Below are 21,889 nucleotides of genomic sequence, written 5' to 3' on the forward strand. Positions count from 1 at the left end.
AAATGGAACGGTGTTATTACTTTGTTGAGAGATTCATAAAACCTGATTATTAAATGTTGTTTGTGAACTAATCTTACTTCCCATGGCTTTGGCTTGGAATTTTGTACTTTTGTTACCATGCTTTGTTTTGGAGCTTTGCATGTTTAATGTGCAATATTGTAAACCACAGCATCCAACAAGAGTGGCAATTTGTTATACTTTTCTGAGAGTAGATGACTATCAAGCACATTCAGAAACCACATGCATTTTGGGGAATTCCTAGAGCATACGTACTCCCAAACAGCACTTTATAAAAATTACTTAATATGCTGTGTCTTATTTTGTTTTTTATATATTTATTATGTTTGTACTTTCCATCCCAAGAAATATATTGCTGCTGACAGTAAAAAGTGGAGTTCTTCTGGGAAAAGGCTTAAAGAAAAAAAAAAAAATAGAAAATGGAGGGAAAAAAGGAATAAGCAGGCAGAAGTGGGGAAAAACCCTGCAATCTTTGTGATAATAAAACTTTAGATTGCATTAATAGAACCTAAGACAGGGGATGCTCGCCCCAGTGCCTGCATGCATAACTGTTGAAAGGGTGTTCCATTGGTTAAGATTAAAATAAATCCTGTGTAATATAATTGCCCTGTAGCAGAAGGAGAATGGGATTTAAGTTCAGGAATCATAGCTGAAAGCATAGTAACTGGTTTCCTCAAAGAATTTTGCAATTTCACAGACCAGAAGTGTAGAAAGGCTGAGAGAAGGCCAGGCCTAGGGCACAAGAACTCCTTCTAGTAATATTGGTATGAAACTATACTGGTCTGATCTATCATCAGCTGGACATCTGGCTACTGTAATTCTCTTAAGTCTTAAGTATGTGAAATACTAGCTCCGACATTTGATATTTGCCTTTAGTATTAATATTATGGCATTCCCGTTGTATGTAGATATAGCATATATATCGAAAGCTTTGCTAGAGATTATTTTTAAGAGTATATCCCTTTTTAGTAAAGCACAGTTTTAAAGACTTAGTCATAAAGTCTCTGGGCGGATTTGATATTCTTGGCAAAAATAGAAGGTTCTGCATTTTTATGGGTTTTAAAGTAGAACCAATTTTTTTTTTGGACATAACCTCAATATTTATCATCTTCATAATAAAACAAAAGACACTTAGAACTGGATCACTTGGCCTTTTCTCTTCTTATTTCTTCCCAGTTCAAAGTGCTTGCATCTCTTAATAGCCAACATTCTCTTAGATCTGCAGTTGGGCTTGACGCACTGAAGCCTCAGCACAATCTTCTTTGTAGTTTTAGCTTTTTTCCGGAAAATCAGCTTAGTCTGCGCACCATAGCCACTCTGCTTCCTGTCATAACGCCGCTTTCCCCGGGCATACAGAGAATCTTTGCTCTTCTTGTACTGTGTCACTTTGTGGGGTTGGTGCTTGCCACATTTTTTAAAGAGAGTCCCGCGGGTTTTAGGAACGTTCACCATGTTTGCGTGAGCATTATTGGCAACGAAAAAAAGGAGAATCAACTTTTAAAGTGCACTTGCATTCTGATATTTGTAAATGTAATATCTTAAATTACTTTTAAGATTTTCATGACTTTTTACTGTAAAATGTGAATATTTTAAGGCTGCATTAAAACAACTGTGTTTAATACCTGATTTACTCATTGTTTTTACTTCAAGATGCTAATATAGCTGGCAATAAGAAGTAAATAAAATCATAACTGATCTTTAATATAAAGCTTATTTTTTGTACAAAATATGGTAGGAAAATTTCTTTCATTCTCTTTGCCAACCAATCCAACTTAAAATGAGGGGGTGGTTTTATTTAATTAGAAATGTTTTTGAAGTTTAAGTACTAATATATATATATTTTTTTTTTTGAGACAGAGTCTCACTCTGTTGCCTGGGCTAGAGTGAGTTCCGTGGCGTCAGCCTAGCTCACAGCAACCTCAAAATCCTGGGCTCGAGCTATCCTCCTGCCTCAGCCTCCCAAGTAGCTGGGACTACAGGCATGCGCCACCATGCCCTGCTAATTTTTTCTATATATATATATATTTTTAGTTGCCAGATCATTTCTTTCTATTTTTTAGTAGAGACGGGGTCTTGCTCTTGCTCAGGCTGGTCTTGAACTCCTGACCTTGAGCTATCCACAGTACTAATGTATTTTTAATAGAACCCATCATCTTAAATTTCTCCATTTTATTTTGAAAATTTGTCTACTTTACTTTTAGTAACCGGCATTATTCATGAAGTACATGAGGATAAATACTATTGTGTTATTTCATTTTCCTTAAAGCGATGAAACTTTCAGAGAGGGTGAGATGGCTTTAAATAGCCCAGATTAGAATAAATAATCTTTATTTATCATCCAGCAAGGATCTTTTTCAACATGCCTTCCTTGTGTACCCTGGGCAGAGAACTCTCTTCTACTCGGACAGTTTGCATTTATGTATGCTCAAAATAGACTTAGCATAATTGAAAGTCAACATGCCCAACGCAGGCTGATTGATATTTTGGTGATCAAAGACCCTCAATATTGTCGACTCCTGGACTCTTGTCCTGCTGCCAGACAGCCTGCGACTGTGGGAACTGCACTTTCCTCCAGCTCTGTGCCCTCAGGCCAAGGAGTAGGAGTCCAAAATATCTCTGGGTAAATAATTTATTCCTATATAAGAGGTATGGAAGTCACTTATCAGGGAACCATTGTATTTATTAGCAATTCTAGGAACCCTTTCCAGTAACTGTGGACACAAGAAGTCGAAGGCAATTGACCAGCAGAGATGCAGGAGCTTCTATTACCTCCTGGTGTCCCCTCTGCTGCACGAAGCAGGTTATAACCCATTCCAGGTCTGGCACAGAGAGAGAAAATTTTATAAAGATTGCTTAAAATCCACAACCTTGTCTCCAGTCTCCCTCTCATTAGGAGTCCCCACTGTTAACAGTGGAGCAGAAGGCCTTTCTGACACCTCAGGACTCTGGAGCGCCACCCAGAGGCATGTAGTGAGGCCCTGTGCTTATTGTCATCTCTGAGTTTCTTGTGCAGGGATTAGCACTGAGTCTTTGAGGATCCCAAATTACCTAATTTTACATGTGGGGAGGTGGGGTCTCTAATGGGGGAAAGTTGAAAATGCAAATTAGTTAAGGTAACCCAAAGGAGCAGAAGAAAGACAGTAACATCTCCCCTTGAGTCACTGTCAGCTCCCTGAATGAGGATGGACTCAGTAAGGGATGGACTAAAATGCTTTTGGACACATTGGTGTTAATTCCCTAATTCTCTTACTATGTGGCCTCCTTGTGGTTAATAGGCCTGTTTAGCTTCAGGCCTCAGCATCGTTAATTTGACATCAGTTTTCAATCTACCATCTGTTCTGGGGCCTCTGTGTCTCTAAAAATGATCAAACTATATCCAAATCATAAAGAGCAATTTCATCAACTATCATATTTTAAAATAGGAAATATTTATAATTCTGTGGCATTTATAAGCTTATGATATGCTGGTTCCTGTCATATATATTTTTTTGCTTGGAGTGTTAAGGAATCTGATTAAAAGAACCTGAGGACTGAAGTATCACTTGAGAAAATAAAATGTAAGAATGCAGATTCCAAGCTAAACTCTCAGTTCCACTAAGGCATGGTTTTTGGTTCATGTTGTATCCCAAGTACCTAGGACAACCTGCTACCTGGAAGGTGCTCAATAAATATTTATTTATCAAAGAGAAGCAAAAATTGATACCAGAGGTCATTTGAAGGTGACATACTGAATATTTTCCTAACATTTTATTATTAAAATGTCAAATATACACAAAACTTGAAAAATTTCATAGTAAACACTCCTATACCCACCATTTAGGGCCTATCATTAACATTTTACTAGAATGCTCTACCATATATTTTTCCATCTACCCACCTTTCTACCTAATCATTCATTCATCTTATTTTTTAATGTATGTCTAAGTAAATTGCAAACATCAGTACTCTTCTTCCTAAATACTTCCTGCTGACCGTTTTATTGGTGATGATGTTTTATTATACTTTCTTTATGTTCTAAACCATATTGATAGCTTTACAGTGGCTGCTCTTACTGGAAAATTCCCTCTGAGCTATCTGTGGACAATACTTATTTGCAAAAACGAGTTAGAATGTAGTTGCAGGACCTCAGCTTTAATATGGAAACCAACTAAAAGTTAGGCAGGCTAGTCATCTATTGCTGAGTAACTATCAAACTTTGGGTTATAACAACAATAAACTTTTATTACTTCTCATAGTTTTTGTGGGTGAAGAATTTGGGAACAACGTAGTTGGGCATTTCTGATTTGGGGTCTCACGGGGTTGCAATCCAGATGTCATCAGGGTGGCAGTCATCTGAAGGCTTCCCCAGGGCTGGGGATCCTCTGTGAGGCAGAGCACCCGCTTGGCTGGCAAGTTGGCTGCGGTGGCTGGTGGGAGGCCTCAGTTTCTCCCCATGCAGGTCTCTCCACAGCCTTCTCTAATGTCCTCATCACACCACGGCTGGCTTCCCCCGGAGTGAGTAATCCAAGAGAGAATGAGAGAACCAGGCAGAAGCTATTCTTTTTATGATATAGTCCCATTTGTAGGCTTTAGAAGTAAGTCACTAAATATGGGGAATTAGGCTCCACCTTCTGAAGGGGGGAAGGTCAGAGAGTTTGTCCATACATTTTAAAATCACCACATCAAGGTTCTTCTTAGAGTAGTATAGCCCATATTTTGTTTGAATCTCATCTAGTGACTAGGAGTAACTTCCTTAACTCCTCTAAGCCCCAGTTTCCTTGTTTGTGAAGTGGTTTTAGTGAGAGCATCCGCCTGAAGGATTGTTGAGGTAAAATGATATAGTGCATGTAAACCGCTTGGTATGGTGTGAGTGGAAAACAAGCACAGACTCAAAGTGCTCTTTCCTGTTCTCTTACTCATCGCAACAGTCAACACAGAAGACTTCTAGGATCAAATGTATGGGGCGTTTTCCCCACCAGCAAGCAGCAGTCAGTTCTATAGTGGACGCCAGCTGGGTGTCCTCCAATTCAATTCTGACACTGTCTGTCTGGAGATGGCATCAGATCCCACAGGCTGAGGGCTCAGTCCCCAATACTGCCCCACCTCTTCCCACCTGTTGCAAATCTGGGCCCCCGGAACTTCTGACTGACCGGCTTCAAGTTGAGGTTCCTAGAGCCTCCTCTTTGAGTTTGATTAATTTACTAGAATGGCTCACAGAACTCTGGGAAACACATTTATTGGTTTATTATAAAGGATATTACAAAGGATACAGATGAAGGGATGCATAGGGCAAGGTGTGGGGTAAGGGGCATGGAGCTTCCACAGCCTCCCCGGCTGTGCCACCCTCTGGGAACCTCCAGGTGGTCAGCTATCTGGAAGCTCCCTGAACCCTGTATTTTGTGCCTGTTGTGGAGACTTCATTGGTTGTCCCTGTTTGAAGCATGGATGACTGCGTCGAAATGTGAGTGGACAAAAAAGGTATGATCTAAAGTCAAGGCCTGTCTATGCAGAATCTTCTTGGCCTCTGCTGTGCGGTATTCCTTCCTCCAGGATAAAAGGCAGGACCCTATCTGGAAGAGGGTCTTATGAGCCACAATCAGATTAGAGTCCTGCCTTGGGCAGGTGAAAGGAGGTCAGGAGAAGGTCAGAGAGAGAGAGAGATTCTATTTCCTGAGGCCTGCTTCTGAGGCCTAAAGCATCCTGACATTATAACAGAAGACTATAACAAGGGCTATAGGAGTTATGGCTCAGGAACCTTGGATGAAAACTATCTATCTATCTATCTATCTATCTATCTGTCTATAATCTCATAATATCTCATAAGGTATGCTAATGCCAGAAGGTAGCATTTCTGTTACTAATAGTAGTAGTAAAAGTAGCAGCACCACCATTCTTACCAAGACTATGATACACCATGAGCAAGAAGCAGGAAGGGAACGCATCTCAGGAAAGAGCTTGAGTGAATGTAGCAAGAAAACAAATCTGTGCAAATGGGTCTTTCACCAGTTGGCTGAGCACAGAAAAGAGTGCTGAGGTGTGTTAGATATTCTGACCCACAATAACTGTCAGTGAGGATGAATTTGCACTTGGAATAGGAAATGACAAGGTAACTGCTTTTGTGAGACAGCTGTGAGGTGTGCATCTCCCACCCAGGAGCCCTGCGATGTAATTGGAGAGCAAGCTACAGGATGTTAAAAGAGTGAAAACAAATTCTGGTGCCTCGGAGGGGCAAATTTTTCAACATTGCAATTACTTTTGATAATACTATGTATTTAACTTTTCATTCTAACTTGTAATTAAAACATTTTTGATGTAAAATAATGAGACCTTGATGTGTGATTTTTTTCCCCCCTGCTAGCTACCTCTGAAGAGTGCAGATGGGATTTATGAGCTACATGTAACTGGACGTGCCCAGGATAAGATTTTATTCTCTAATAGTACGCGCTTATCATTTGAGACCAAGAGAATGTCTGTCTTCATTCAAACAGACAAGGCCCTGTACAAGCCAAAGCAAGAAGTGAAATTTCGCATTGTTACACTCTTCTCCGATTTCAAGCCTTACAAAACCTCTTTACACATTCTCATTAAGGTAAGTGCCAGACAGAAAAGAAGCAAGGAGTTCAAGCCATCTTCCTAAAGCTCTCTGGGAAGTTCTGCTCATGTTATTGGCACTGGACTGTCTTACAATTCGCCTAAGATAGGCTTCCTTCTCGATGTGGGACTCCTCTGTCTAGGAAAGGCGGTGGTGCAGCACTGATTAAGAGCTCAGGCTCCAAAGTTGGCCTGCTCGACTTGCAGTCCTGGCTTCTAATTTGATTTATCCATTCATCAAACATTTATTGAACTTCTGTGTTCCAGGCACTGAGATGGGGCAGTGAACAAAACAGATTAAGTCCCTGCTCACACGGAATTTATTTTTCAGCGGATAGTGAAGAGACAGACAATAAATAAACACATGTACACACACACACATATATATAAAGGGACAGGGGTGTATGTATTTGTGTGTGTGTGTGTGAAAGAGTTTGTATTTGCTACTTTCTACAGGGTTTTTAGGGAGGACATACTTGTGCAGAGACCTAAAGGAAATGAGCGCAAACAAACAGGGAGGAGCACGTGGAAAGGCCCTGAGGTGGGAGCTTGTTTGGTGCATTGGAGGAACAAGCTGGTGATGTGCTGGAGCCCAGGGAGTGAGGGGACAAGTGTTAGGAGATGAGATCAGATACAAGCAGGTGGGTTGGGGTTGGGGCTTATACAGGGTCTTGTTGGCCATGATATGGACTTTGGATTTGACACTAAGTAAAATGAGAATTCGGTGGAGAATTCTGAGAAGAGGCACGATGTGGTTTGACTTAACATCTTAAAAGGAACACTACCAGCTCTAAGAAGAATAGATGCTCGCTGTGTGATCTTGGGGAAATTAATTAACTTCTCTGAGTCTCAGTTTTCTTATGTGTAAAATATGTAATAATAATATCTCACAAAGTTTTTGTGAGGATTAAGTGAGATGATTCAAGTAAACTATTTAGAACTGTGTCTGGCACATAGTACAGTCTCACTAAACATTAGCTATTATTATTATTAAAGGAACCTCTTTTGACAGGTAGTTGTTTGGCCACTGCTGCTTGAACACTCAGTGATCTGGAGGCAGCATAGTTAGCAGACCCAGTGCTGTCCTGTGAGAATCAAGTGGAAGACAGTTGAAATCCAGCTGGGCCTAGTTTTCTATATTTAGGATGAGGAGAATACCAGACTTTTGATCATTATGTGGAAATAGGGTGATCAACTTATCCCAGTTTGCCTTGGATGCTCCTGATTTTAAAACTGAAAGTCCCCTGATTTTAAAACTGAGGGGGTCCTGGGAGCCCCCTCAGTCCAAGGACATTGGTCACCCCAAATATTCTAATGAATAACAGTGTGGAAGGTAAATTCAGGGCTTTTAGTTCAGTATCTTCCTATTCTTCTTAGTTTCCCTGTTGTTATAAATTAAAACAGCAACAACCACAACAATAAAAACCAACCAAACAGACACGTATGCATATAATGTCAAGCCAGGATATATTTGTAGCAAATATCACATGGGTTGGCATGGTGCTCAATGCATGTTTCTTGAACTAGTATTATTTTGGAGTTTGCAGCTCTGTGAATTTCTGCTTTTGCTATGCACTGGAATGTCTAGAAAGCAGACTGACACAGTGAATGGCATTTCTAAATTCATGTGACTCTGAGCAGGGTTAAACTGACTGCATTTATACCATCCTTCATCATTTATCCACATATATGGAGAACTTACTGTATGCCAGAGAGTATGTGTAAAATAGATGATTTAGAAATAAATGTCTGCCTATCTCTGATTGTTTACATTCACTCCCTCCTTCTATGTCAAACAAATAAAAGTTAGCACTGAATAAACTGCCTGTTCCAGGTATTAACTCAGAACTAACCGTGTTGATTCTGGACTAGTCTGTGCATTTTTATCGGTCTGCCTCTCTACTCTGATCTAGTACCTGCCTTTGAAACCTTTGATTTTGTAGATTCTTTGGGTTCTTCTGTCCAGTTTTGGACTTAGCATGTGACATTTGGCTTTCCTGGAAGGGCTCAGAGAGACCTTCCTCCTGTTAGCTCTGGCACTGATGGACTCTTGGCCAGAGGAAGGGAGTGTAGATTAAAATTGCACCGGGCACCCAAAGTGTTTGGGAGCAGTGAGTGAGGGTAAGCCGTCTACCGGTCTGTATCTGGGAGATAATGCTCCTGTGTGGACTCAGGGCTGGCTTCCTTCCTCCTTGTGAGTCACAGAGGCCAGATCGGAGCACCAATGTGAATGTCCACACCGTCGTGCTCCTCCAGCTGAAAACGGTCATTTGGGCCAGCGTTCACTAGACTGACATTTTCTGCATCTTTCAGTGTGGAATAATTGGTTTCTTGGCAAAACTTCCCAGAAAAAAGCGGGACTTAGTAAACTGGAGCCCCTGATCGGGGCAAAGTTGTACTCGCTGGCACAGCGCCACCTGCAGGCTGGTATGGAGAAGTGCACATGAGAGTTAAATTTTGGGGGCCCGTCTTGCCCAGCCAAGAATGGTTGTAGGATGTAATTAAGGTAGTGACTGTCGCAGCATATTCAGGGATGCTCAGTTTTTCATGGGTATCATTCATTTTGCATGTCCCAACAACTGACCTTCTGAGGAAGGAAAGGGGCTTCAGAGGCCTTTCAACAGTGGAAAAAAAACATGTGTTACCTCCACCCAAATTCTGGCCTCCTCCAGCCAGTTTGGTCTAGCATTATGGAAATAAGTACCTCTGAGACTGTGATGGCAGCTGGCTTGGCTGGCTTCTACCCTGACCTCTCCTTTAAGAAGCTGTTACTCCTGGTACAAGTGAATGGCCTTGTATGGGAACAAGTGTTACTGGCTTGGGAGTACATCCTGTGACTGTGCCCTGACACTCTGGCCTGGAGCAGCGGTGGCAGACTATGAACCTCAGCCCTGGCCGGGTGAGGGGGCACATTTGAGAGATTTGACTTCTCTGATTCTATGTGCTGGACAGACATGTTGCTCATGCATAATCCAGGACTCCAGAAGTCGTCCTTGCAGACACATTCTCCAGCCAGGGAATTTACTGCTTGAGACGGCCTGGCATAGGTAGCATGCACTGTGCTGGGCTGAGGCATCTGACAGAGCTCTAGAGCCACTGGGAGGTCACTCAAAGAGCCACTATCCCAGTTTCTCTGGCACACAGCATTTCTGGCTGTGATGGGGCACCGCTCACACCGTACCTGTGAACGTCCCAGCAGGATGTGACTATGTGCAAATGCTGGGCTCGGCTGTGATGTCACCATGCATGGCCTGTTCAAATCTTGATGTGCTCTGTAGACTTCCAGTGTTTCTGCAATCTCTACATCTTCCTTGTTGGTGACCGTTAGACCAAGGCCCAAGATGGGCCTGGGAAACCAGAGGGATTATCTCATTTACTCCCAAACCCCCAGGTCCCCCGGGTGCAAAGTCATCAACGAGGTCAGTTCGGACTTCCTGTGTTCGAAGGGCCGTGACACTGCCTGGGAGAAATGTACACTCTCACCACAATAATACATCAGTAGAATATGGACATTCCCTTTTCCTGCACTTGAGGTAACATCAAGAATTATCGTTATCATTTTTAAAATCTTTGTCAGTCTGACAGAAGAAAAATGGTGTTACATTGTTTTCATTTGCATTCCCTTAATTACTACACAGTGTATATTTATCAGCCATTTGTATTTCTTCCTTTGTTCCTGAGCCTTTAAACTTCATTGCCCTCCCACGCATCGAGTTGTGACAGGCACAGTAGAACCAGCTGCTGATCACAGTGCCTGTCCCATGAGTTTGCCAAGGGTACAGGGACCTGCTTGTTCTTGACTTGCTTTTGGTCTCTGGTTTTAACAATTAGTTTCTGACTTATTAGACTGCTTCTTATTCAATTCGCAGCACTCTGCTTACCCCCAACTTTCATATCCCTCCTTTGGGAGAGAGGTTTCTGCTGGGCAACTAATGCTGGGCCAATTCACTACTTCCAGTCAAAGTTTAGAGGATAAGAATGTGGGAAAATATTCCATCCTGCTCTCAGTTCAGTCTAGTTGGGAATAAAATATATATATATTTTTTGCAAAATAAAGCATGTAAAATAAACATATTTTACTCCTTTTAACAGTAGTACGTACTCAGGAGGGGTAAATGCCAGATGTACCAGGGGCTCTCCAGGAAGTGGTCACCTCTGCTTCTTGGGGGCATGTATAGAAGGCAGGAAGCTGGACAGGAAAGGGAGGGAATTCCATGCAGCTATTAATATTACAGAGGCCTAGATGCATGGGCTGGGGGTGAACTGAAAATAAACCTGTATATTTGGAGGAAGATGAGCCTAGAAATGTAGATGGGGTCAGATTATTAAGGGCCTTGAAAGCCATGTAAAGGAGTATGGACTTTCTATAAGCAAAGAAAAGCCATCATTACCTAGTGGAAAGGTTCACAGCCACTATTTATTCATTGCTTGTTACATGTCAGGCACTGCGCCAAGCGTTTCAACCCCTGTGACTCATTCTCAGATTTGTGTTTCAGATGTGTGACACTGTTGACAGCGGGGCAGATGTATGGGAGGGGGCAAGACCGGAGCGGAGAGATTAGTTGCATTAGTTAGAAAATAGGACATGGTGGTTGGATGTGAGGATGGAAAAAGAGACAAATTAGAGAGATGTTAATGAGCCAGAGTCAGCGGGGCTGGGAACGTGAGAGAGGAGTCTGGGGTGGCTGCTGGCATGGGTTGGATGAATGTTGCACGAAGTGATCGTTGTTTGGGAGATTATAGGAAGACTGAGTGTTTTTCATGTATTCCCCTGGGTATACGTCTCTCTGATACACTTTTGTAGAGTTAAAAGACAGACACGGGTTTGAATCCTGAATCCCATCACGTCTTGGTGCTGTAATATTGGGCCGTGCCAGTCACTTACAGTTAAATGCTTACATGCCTCTTCAGGCATTAGTGTTCTCTGCCACAAAGCGAGGGCAATCCTACTCTGAAGGAGCAGTCTAATTCGAGATAGGGCAGAGGACCTGGCACACAGTGAGCCTTTAATAAATGGGGCTGTTATCGCCACAGTGGAATTTTTTTAGCACTGACACCACTGCCGCCACCACAGGTTTGGTGATGCACGTGTTGTAGAGTTTCATGTAGAAGGAAATACGGCGCCTGGATTTAAAGGGTGGAGCAGAATAAATATGATCTCAATAGAAATACAAGGAAAGAAGAAATTTTGATTTGTCTTCTTTAGTAATACAGAGCTAACACTTTCCAAAAACTATCTTTGTGCCATATTTTGGGGAAAGTTCTGGATGTGTCCGGGAGTGCTGCTGTTAGACTGCAGATAATTCCGCGGTGGGCCCAGGGGAGAGATGACGACCCTGAAAAGCGAGCGGAGACCGAGACTTGATGCAAAAAGCAAGAGGTTTTTTATTACAAGCGCAGCGCAGGGGCTCACAGCATCACCAAGCTGGCTAGCTGTAGCACCCGATAAGTGTAGGGCTGGGGTTTAAAAGCAAAAACCACACGCAAGTGGTCAGGGGCAAAAACAGGATAAGAGGGAGTTTTGGGGTGGGGAAATTCTAGAGGCTTAATCTTGCACAGACTACTCCCGGAGGCCGAGGGTGGGGTAATCTCATCGGCTGCAATCGGAACTGCCAGCCTGGGGTGGAGGAATTCCAAGAAGCTGCAATCGACACTCGCAGGCAAGCTTAAGCAAGAACACACGGCGGGGGGTTTTGTTACATCTTTGCAGGCCTACTCTAGGAAGTTCAGCCTGTCATGGAGTCACTCCTGTTCCGTGTAGCTATATTTGACTATCAACTAAAAGCAAGCACAGTGACAGAAGCAGATGGCATCAGTTAGAATTAAAGAGAACACTTCTGCTATAACCTTACATGCCTTACATGTCACACACACACACACACACACACACACACAAGGGGGGAGATTCTGCTATAACCTTACACTGCAAGGTATTACTATCATCCCTAACCAGATAGGATACACATGTATGTGGGCAGCCTTTATATAGTCACATGTATGGTTTTCGTTTTAGGACCCCAAGTCAAATTTGATCCAACAGTGGTTGTCACAACAAAGTGATCTTGGAGTCGTTTCCAAAACATTTCAATTATCTTCCCATCCCATACTTGGTGACTGGTCCATTCAAGTTCAAGTGAATGTGAGTATAAATATATTTTGGGGGGGGGAATGTTAAAATGATGTTAATAGATCAGTTGGGGAAATGTCTCCAAAGACATTTATTCAACGAGCAGAAACAAAATAATAATAATATGAGCATCTAGATAATTTAAGTGGTTTATTTTTAATTTACTATGTTTATCAGTGGGTTAGCCTTCATTATAATAGAGGTTTAATCGTTGTTGTCTTTTTCTGTGATATGTGTGGAGATTAAAACATTTTGGCATTTTAGTATATAAGTGATTAAATAAATGTTTACTTATTTATTGCATGCATTGAGCATTTTAAAACTAAATAATGAACATTTAAAAAATAAGCTTTTATTTGGTAAATTTGGCAAATATTTTGTAAATGACTTCTGATGAGCGAGTGGACTAACGTACTTTCAGTCTTTGTTTGAGAACTGGCCACATTGCCTCTGTTCCTCAATCTCCCCAGCTCCTCCACCTCTTCCTATATTTGCTGCCAACTTGTATAGCTCTGAGACCTAACAGGGCAGGGACATTAAAATACGTCCCATCTGTCTGTGCCTCAGGCTTTCTCCTGTGCACCACTGTGTGATTCTTGAAAATTTATTGAATATTTCCTGTTTTTCTTTGGAATTAAAAAAATATATATTAATAAAAAAATTTAAAAAATATGTAAATTAATGAATAAATGCTTTAAAAACAGTTCTATTAGAACAGAGCTTTTTATTTATTTATTTTTTTTGAGACAGAGTCTCACTCTGTTGCCCGGGCTAGAGTGCTGTGGCGTCGGCCTAGCTCACAGCAACCTCAAACTCCTAGGCTCAAGCAATCCTTCTGCCTCAGCCTCCCGAGTAGCTGGGACTACAGACATGTGCCACCATGCCTGGCTAATTTTTTCTATATAGATTTTTACTTGTCCAAATAATTTCTTTCTATTTTTAGTAGAGATAGGGGCTCACTCTTGCTCAGGCTGGTCTCGAACTCCTGACCTCAAACAATCCACCCGCCTCGGCCTCCCAGAGTGCTAGGATTACAGGCGTGAGCCACCGTGCCCGGCCCAGAGCTTTTTATTATTCACATTTTGGACAAAAATTCTTTTTCGTGGGCTCTGTCCTGTGCATTGTAGGACATTTAGCAGCATCTCTGGCCTCTACCCACTAGATGTAAGTAGCAGTTCTCCCCTCCCCCCAAGCTGTGACAAACAGAAGTGTCTCCAGACATTGCTGAACATCCTTTGGGGGAAATACACTCCCCTGCTCTGTGGAGAGCCACTGTGTTAGAAAGAATAATCATGCATTAACAAAAGACCTGAGGTGAGATAAAAGTACCCAGTACTTAATGTGCGCCCTGCTTTTTACTTGCATTGCCACAATAGTCCTGAAAAACAGGTTTTATTAAACTCAATTTCTAGATGAGGAAGCTGAAGCTTGGAGAAGTTTAGCACCTGCCAAGGGGTGTAGAGCTGGAAAACAAAAGAAGCAAGATTTGAATTCAGGTCTCTGATAGCAAAGCCCAGGCTTCCTATCTGACGCCATGACCCCATGACCCCACCATCATGGTAGAAATACCTTGAGTGTGGTGCCTGGTTAGAAGATGTAAGACATAGCAAACCCTTATTCAGTTTCAAAGCAGTATCTTTTAGATTAGTTTAAAAGAAAAATGATAGATTATTTAGACAAGAAATTGCCATTTTTGTAGATCAAAAGTGCCAAATATGAGCAATTTTATGTTGTTCAACCTAATAGATAACCTTCCTTTAGACAAACATGGGCTATTGATAAGAGGTGCCTCAGCAGACAAATGCAAACATATGAATATTTTACATCTGAGAATTGTGATTCCTGCCAGGCACGGTGGCTCACGCCTGTAATTCCAACACTTGGGGAGGCAGAAGTGGGATAATCGCTTGAGGCCAGGAGTTTGAGACCAACCTGGGCAACATAGTGAGACACCATCTCTACAAAAAATAAAGAAAAACTGGCTGGGCATGGTGGCATGCACCAGTAGTCCTAGCTACTTGGGAGGCTGAGGCAGGAGGATCACTTGAGACCAGGGATTTGATGTTCCAATGAGCTATGATCTGACCACTGCACTCCTGCCTCGGCCTCCCAAAGTGCTGGGATTATAGTTGTGAGCCATTGCACCTGGCCATGACATGGTTTTAAAGAATATTGGAGGCAATATTATAAAAGAGGTTCATATTTTTGGAGAATAATATGCATAACCATTAAAATCATGTAGGATTTGCAGCTGAGGTCCTTGCTTATTTTTCTTATTTATAAACATAGTGCAATCATAACTATAAGAGTCTAAATGTTAGAAAAATATGAGTTTATTTTTTTTGTTTTTTATTTTTTACAAAACTAAGTTTCATATATGAAATACGAGTTTAGAAAAGACATGGGGGCAACATTTCATAGTAGGGGAGGTGCTGGTCTTCAAGGGTCTCTCACAGCGTAAACATGGGGCCATCACACTGTTTGGTTTTACCAGCTATTTTCTGTAGTGTCATGTAATTATAATGCATTTTAGGAAAGTTGCATATCTGCTATTGGCCAGGCACAGTATGAGGTATTTTATGTATGTTCTTGTATTTATTCTGCATACTGTGTAATTCTGTGAGGTGGGCATGGCCGTGCCCATGGAGAGAAGCTAGAGCCCAGTAACAGTGAATAACTTCCCAAGTACACTCAGCTGGTAGGCAGGAGTTTGCCCTCCCATTCTATTAATATCTTTAGTTTAGTTGAGATCAAATGGCAGCTTTGTATTTACTTTATTGCTTTAGATTCTAAAATTATCTGGATTAGAGAAATAACTTAGTAATACTAAAAAATCTGCAAATATATAATGAGCGTGCTCTATGAACCCAGCTCTTTCCCTAAACTGAGGGATTAAAAATTCTTTAACTTTTCTTTTTTTTAGTTAACATTTTTTGGGACCAAATCCTAAAAGCAGAACTAGTCCCCCTTCGTCAGCACATGTTTTTTGAGCATCTTTGTGAAGATGAAGAGCCCACTGGGCTCGTGGAGAGGTTGTGGTACAGAGGGAGAGAGAGATATGAGATGAGTTGAGCGTAGAGACTCGTAAAGGCGTATGGAAGCCTAGAGCAGGGTGTGATGGATCCTGGGGGAAGAGGACATTTGAGCTTGTAGAGAAGGTGGCAAGAGTAGACATCTGTGAAACTTAGAAGAGAGAGAAGGGTTTGTAGAGGCAGAGAACGTGACGAGTACCTCATGTTTCTGAGGATTTGGGAGAAACTTGGTGTTACTGGAGCATGTGGACAATGATGGGATTGGAGATTAGGAAGCATAGTATGAGCTCTAAGCAGTTAGGATATTATTTTCAGTTCCCACTTAAATTCTCCAGGAATCAGTTTTTTGTCCATCTCTTCATCCATACATCCATCCATCCACCCATCCATTCCTTGTATATGTTGAATACAAGGAAGCTCAACATGTGACCTCTGCTTTCAAAAATCCTTGTGGTGACATGAATAATATGATAAAAGTTAAATGACACACGGGTGACAGAAAAGCAGCAATCACTGCAACAGCAGAGGAATTGTAAGGTGCTCAGGCTGCCTTGGTGAGAAAGAGGGTTTATCGTAAGGATGGGTACCCAAGCTTTTCGGGCCACCTGTTCCCTCTGTCTTTCGTGGTCTGCTCCATTCTCTTCTCACTCTTCTGCCAACCTTCGGGTGTTCTCCAGTCGCAATCTGAATGGGCTTCACTAACTAGCCATCGCGCTCAGAGCCCTGCAAGCAAGCCTCCTCACAGGTGGCCGGCAGCCTACACATGGGCTGCCCCTGGGCCAGCGTGGACGTTGTTGGTCCATTCAGGAGTCACTGCTGGACAAGGGCAGGTTTAGCTGGGTGACAGGTGCCAAGAAATTATTTTGTTCAATGAGTAGAGAACAAAGGAAGTGCCAGAGGAGAAAGGGGGATAGAAGAGTAGAGAAAGACTTGTGGAATACGCGAGATTGTACTTTGAAAGATTTATAGAATTTCTTATGTAATGGTTTGTGGACTTGGCCTGCCATATTGCTTTGATAGAAAAAAGATAATGCTGATAAGGAAGCTTAGGTGCTTAGAAAATTAAAAACATTCACAAGATCTGGCTTTTGCCCACTCCTTTAACCTTGTTAAATGCCACCCTTGCCCTAGAACTCTATGCTTTAGACATAGTGTACTCTTTAAGTTTCTTAAGCTCACCAGTCTGTCTCATCCCAGAACCTTTTCACATGCTGTTCCCGCTGCCTGGAGTGTTGTTTTTCCCTTTGGTGTTCTAGCTACTTGCTTTCAATCTGCAGGCATTCTCTAAAACGGCCTGGCCCCTCCAGACATTCCCATAGCACTGTGTGCTTCCCTTCACTCATTCATGTCCCTTTGAATTGGTGGCCTTTGTAAAGGTAGTGACCTTTCAGTCTTGTTCACCCCTGTCTTCCTGGGATCTAGCGCAGTTCTTTGCACATAGGTAGAGGTCAGTATCTATAATAATATTAAATGAATGTATGAAAGCTATATAATAATCATTTGTCTTGAACTAAATATAATTTCCCATTTTCCACATTCTGTAAAGCATCTTTATCTTTTTGAAGACAAGCATACTGATCAAGTACTTATTATTGGTGATATGTTATAATATGAATAATTTAAGGCGCACAACTAAGAAAAAAATTACCCGCTTTATTAAAAAAGTGCCTTCAAGGGCCACCAGGGGTCAGTATAATCAAGGCAATGTTATGAGACATGCCCTTAGCTGCGGCCTTGGTCTCTGGTTTTTGTCTTTCCTTGACTTTGGGATTAAACGACTGTATATTGCTTATTATTAAACACCTTCTCTTTTAGCAGTGAAGGATAACTATGGAGGAAATATATTTATTATTTAAATAGTCTACCATTAGGTAGCAGAGTTGTGCAGCAGAAGTGTGCTGGGCCCATAAGCAGTCTACCATCATAGACTGTATGTTTGTTTTTCTGAGGCAGTGACTGTTCCCAGTATAACACTCAGGAAGGGGGAAAAATATTTATTTTCAGGAGAATGTTTTGAAGTCCCATTTGTCTGTAGACAAAACATGAAATGATACCAGTATTGCCACTGAAGAAAAAATACAGGACTTATCACAGCTTTGATTTGTAGGGACTGTGCAGATAATTAGAGAGCTGACATTCTTCTTTTTTTTTGTTTGTTTTTTTCTTTTGTTCTTAGAAAGTGACATTCTTTAATCACTTTTTCCCCTAGGTCAGGAAGAGGATCCTTTAAGTAAAATACACTCAATGGGCAACTTGGCATTTCTCCAATTGTAACATGTTTGTTTGTAGAATAAAAATGAATAGGTCATTTATATGCTTTTAAACTTTCTGGATTAACTTAAATTGCATTTGACCTGTAAATATTGCTTTTCACCTTCAGGATTTTTTTTGTGATGAGTAATTATTTTTATCTAGTCAAAATTTTTAGGTTTTTATTCATGTTTTTCATCTCCATTGTGCAGTATATGATGGTGGGACATAGCAAACTCTGTATATAGTCATAGACATGGTTTTTCTACAATGCTGGTTTAATTAAATGCACAGAAACTCTTAATGATTATAATTCCTAAGACCTCTTAAAATCGGTAAAATTTAGTAAGAGGACTGACCCTTTTTGTGCTGCTTATGCACGTACTCACTTGGCATACCTGCGTCTAATGAGAACAGTTTTTTGCTGGTTTGGGGATTGTGCTTCTCTTGAGAACAATCACCATCTCTTCTACTTCTGCCACACTTTGATTGCCCAGCCCTTTTCCAGTTTTTGTATTGTGACTAAATGCATATAACATAAAATTTACCATCTTGACCATTTTTAAGTGTACAGTTCAGTGTTGTTAAGTACATGCATATTGTTGTGCAGCTATCACCACCCTCCATCTCCAGAACTCTTTTCATCTTACAACACTGAAAATCTATACTGATTAAACAATAACTCCTCATTCTCCTCCACCCCCACCCACTATCCCCCAGCAACCACCGTTGTCCTCTCCTTTTTATCTCTATGATTTTGACTACTCTAAGCACCTCATATCAGTAGACTCATATAGGGTATCTTTTTGTGACTGGCTTGTCTTCAAGATTCATCTATATTGTAGCATATGCGAGAATTTCCTTTCTAAGGGTGAAAAATATTCCATTGTATGAACATACCACATTTGGTGGCAAATATTTTTGCATCTGTGATTTGAAAATTATATTCCAGGTCACTAGAATGTAAGTTTAGAGGTTCTTTAAAAGAAAGGCTAACGGGCCGGGCGCGGTGGCTCACGCCTGTAATCCCAGCACTCTGGGAGGCTGAGGCGGGAGGATGGCTTGAGCTTAGGAGTTCAAGACCAGCCTGAGCAAGAGCGAGATCCTGTCTCTACTAAAAATAGAAAGAAATTGGCCAAACAACTAAAAATAGAAAAAATTAGCCCGGCATGGTAGCGCGTGCCTGTAGTCCCAGCTACCCGGGAGGCTGAGGCAGGAGGATCACTTGAGCCCAGGAGTTTGAGGTTGCAGTGAGCTAGGCTGACGCCACAGCTCTCTAACCCGGGCAAGAGAGTGAGACTCTGTTTCAAAAAAAAAAATAAAAGAAAGACTAACTCTGGTGTCTGAGAACCAGGCTCCTGGGAACCAGGAGGAATCTGGCCACAGCGGTCCTCTCCCTGCATGTGTTGCTGTGGACAGCCCATGGCCCAGAGCTCCAGGTCTCTGGGTGACCCAAGCATGGGTGCTTCTGTTCCTCTGTGAGCCCAAAGCAAGAATCCAAGTCACCGAGAGATGCCTGTTCACCTCATGGCCGTAGCCCGGTGCCCTCTTCCCTCCATGTCGGCTGGCAGTCTGTTCTCCCTTCCAGCACAGCGCCGGCAGCCGGGTCTAGCGCAAGGGCCACCTGAGGCTCCAGCCTGCTAGAACTGCCGGGAGGTTCCAGAACATCAGTGTGCCGCAGCATCAACGGACTGGGAGTTGTTAAAGACACATAGTCCAGGTCTCACCGTCAGATAACAATTTACTAATTCCGTCATGGGAATCTGAATTTGAATTTTAAATAAGCACTCTAGAAAATTCTATGTTTTTGGACCACATTTAGAGAGGTACTGATAAATATTCACAACTGGACATCTTTCGTATCTATCTAGCCCACTGAGAGGCAATGTTGGGTAGTGGACATGGTGTGGAACTAGGGACAGGCCACCTGGTTTATTCTTTGAATCCCTTGGCAGTGCTGCTCCCAGCTGTTTACTGCTCTAGTGACTAGCTCAGTAGAGCTTCCTAGCACCTTAAACTTACTAAGTAGGAATTTTAGTATAATCTGTGTTTTTGCAACAGCTTCTCTGATGCTTTAGATGCACAACCAGCTTGGGAACCATGGAACTCGATAATATTACAGTGTCTTCTAGCTGTCACTGACTGCGATTCCTCAGCCCTTGTCTCAATCCTAAGCCAATGTTGGGGGGCAAGAAATAGAATGGCAAGAAATAGAATGCAGAAAACTCAACAGACTTAAGGCTGGAAATCACTCTTTTGGAGCCCTCTGTAATGAACTGTGGGTATCGAATTATTATGTAATTCAGAAGCAATCTGCATTGAATTATTTCTTTGCTTATAACAGTTATGTCTACTTTCTCTTGAGTTAATTGTTATTGTAAGGTTAGGTAGGGATTGCCAACACCTCCCTGTTTTTTATAACCTTTCAGAAAACTCCTTATCTTTTCTGGACTGGCTGTGCAGCTGTTGCCTGGGTCAGCTCGCTTCTGCTGTTAGGTTTCTCTGGAGCTATTTTTTCCTTTGCAGAAGAGCGCATCTTTTTGTTTGGGCAGTTCTTGTCCCTGAAGCACTCTACAAGTAGCATCTGGTAGCTCCCCCGGCTTGTGATGACAACTTAATAGAAAGCATGGAGCAGACTTTGACAGGTCAGAAAACAGTGGCATCCTCGCTGGAATGTGGCTGTGGCTTCCAAAATACTTTTGCTAGCCTCTCCTTATGAGAATGCTCTCCTTTTTTGAGAAGGACCTCAAGTTCTTACTTCCACATGCAGTGAGAGAGAGAGGGAGGAGATGGTTTTAAAATGTTGACTTAGAGCATCCACTAGCAGAGCTCAGCACTTCATTCTCCATTCTTCCGTGGGCCCTGATACACACCTCTGTGACAGCACTTACCAATCAGGGTAGCGTTATTTTCCTTTTTTTTTTTTTTAAATCGTGATAAGATGTACGTAGCATAAAATTTATCATTTTAACCATCTTAAAGTTGAGTGGCATCAAGTACAGTCACATTGTGGTGCCACAATCTACAGAACTTGTTGTGTCTTCCCAAGCTGTGATTAGTGTAGTTTTAAAAAATATGTCTGCCTCATTTATTAGACTGTGAGCTTTTTATTAATTTTAGCATTTATTCTGTCTGATGCAGTATTTGACCTGTTGTAGGAACCCACTCATACCTGTGGGATGAAAGAGTGAGTGAATGGAATGAATAAACAGTTTCTTCTAGACAGTTGCTCTTGGTCATTATCCCTTGTGATGTTCTTTAACTTGTAGCCCCCCACCCCCGTATGGCACTACAACTTAGTAGAAGGGTGTTTACATATTTTCATTTCAAGAATATATGTGGTTGCTGTATTTGATGAATCTGTGAGGCAATGGAAAACAGGACTTTAGGATTAACGGCCTGGACTTTTTTATTTGGAACATCAGAAAAGATTTCAGTCAAGAACTGAATATCCTAGTCTCTTCTAAAATTTAAAATGCACTCACAATTTTGTGCCGTATTTTTCCTGTGACTTTATGGAACCATTTGATCTGTTATTGCCAGTGCTTTGGCAGTCTGCATTTTAGTTTCCGGACCCCATGCACATTTTTGGGAGGAGTTCTTTGTCTTGTTCCTCCCCTCCGGAAGCCACCCTAGGAGTGTGCCCCTTTCAAATGTCTCTTCCCTACCCTTCTGTGCAGATATATCTTTTTGGCATCAATTAGAAAACTTTGGGGTCAGACTTTAGTATGTCATGTTCACCAGTGAAATGGATGATCTGAGGACCATCAGCACGTGTCATAGGATCTCAACGCTGCAGAGGATCTTAGAGGTCACCGAGATCCATCTTCTCATTTTATGGAGGAAGAATCTGAGAGAGGCGACATGACCTGCTCAGGCTGACACAGTGCAT

At 41.8% G+C, this 21,889-nt stretch overlaps 2 protein-coding genes across 2 annotated transcripts in view; one reads left to right on the forward strand and one right to left on the reverse strand.

Annotated features, from left to right (window-relative positions):
* The window catches only part of CD109 (CD109 molecule), a 141,801-nt gene that overhangs the window by 20,387 nt on the left and 99,525 nt on the right, over positions 1–21,889 (forward strand). Inside the window, exons 4-5 of the mRNA XM_012646038.1 lie at positions 6,356–6,586; positions 12,602–12,727. Of these exons, the coding sequence (XP_012501492.1) occupies positions 6,356–6,586; positions 12,602–12,727 (357 nt within the window). The remainder of the gene's footprint in view (positions 1–6,355; positions 6,587–12,601; positions 12,728–21,889) is intronic.
* LOC105811777 (60S ribosomal protein L36a-like) lies at positions 1,150–1,470 on the reverse strand. The gene has a single exon (XM_012646063.1). It carries the CDS (start codon positions 1,468–1,470, stop codon positions 1,150–1,152), a length of 321 nt encoding a protein of 106 aa, XP_012501517.1.

Source organism: Propithecus coquereli, unplaced genomic scaffold, assembly GCF_000956105.1.
Source record: "Propithecus coquereli isolate 6110/MARCELLA unplaced genomic scaffold, Pcoq_1.0 Scaffold24, whole genome shotgun sequence".
Lineage (NCBI taxonomy): Eukaryota > Metazoa > Chordata > Mammalia > Primates > Indriidae > Propithecus > Propithecus coquereli.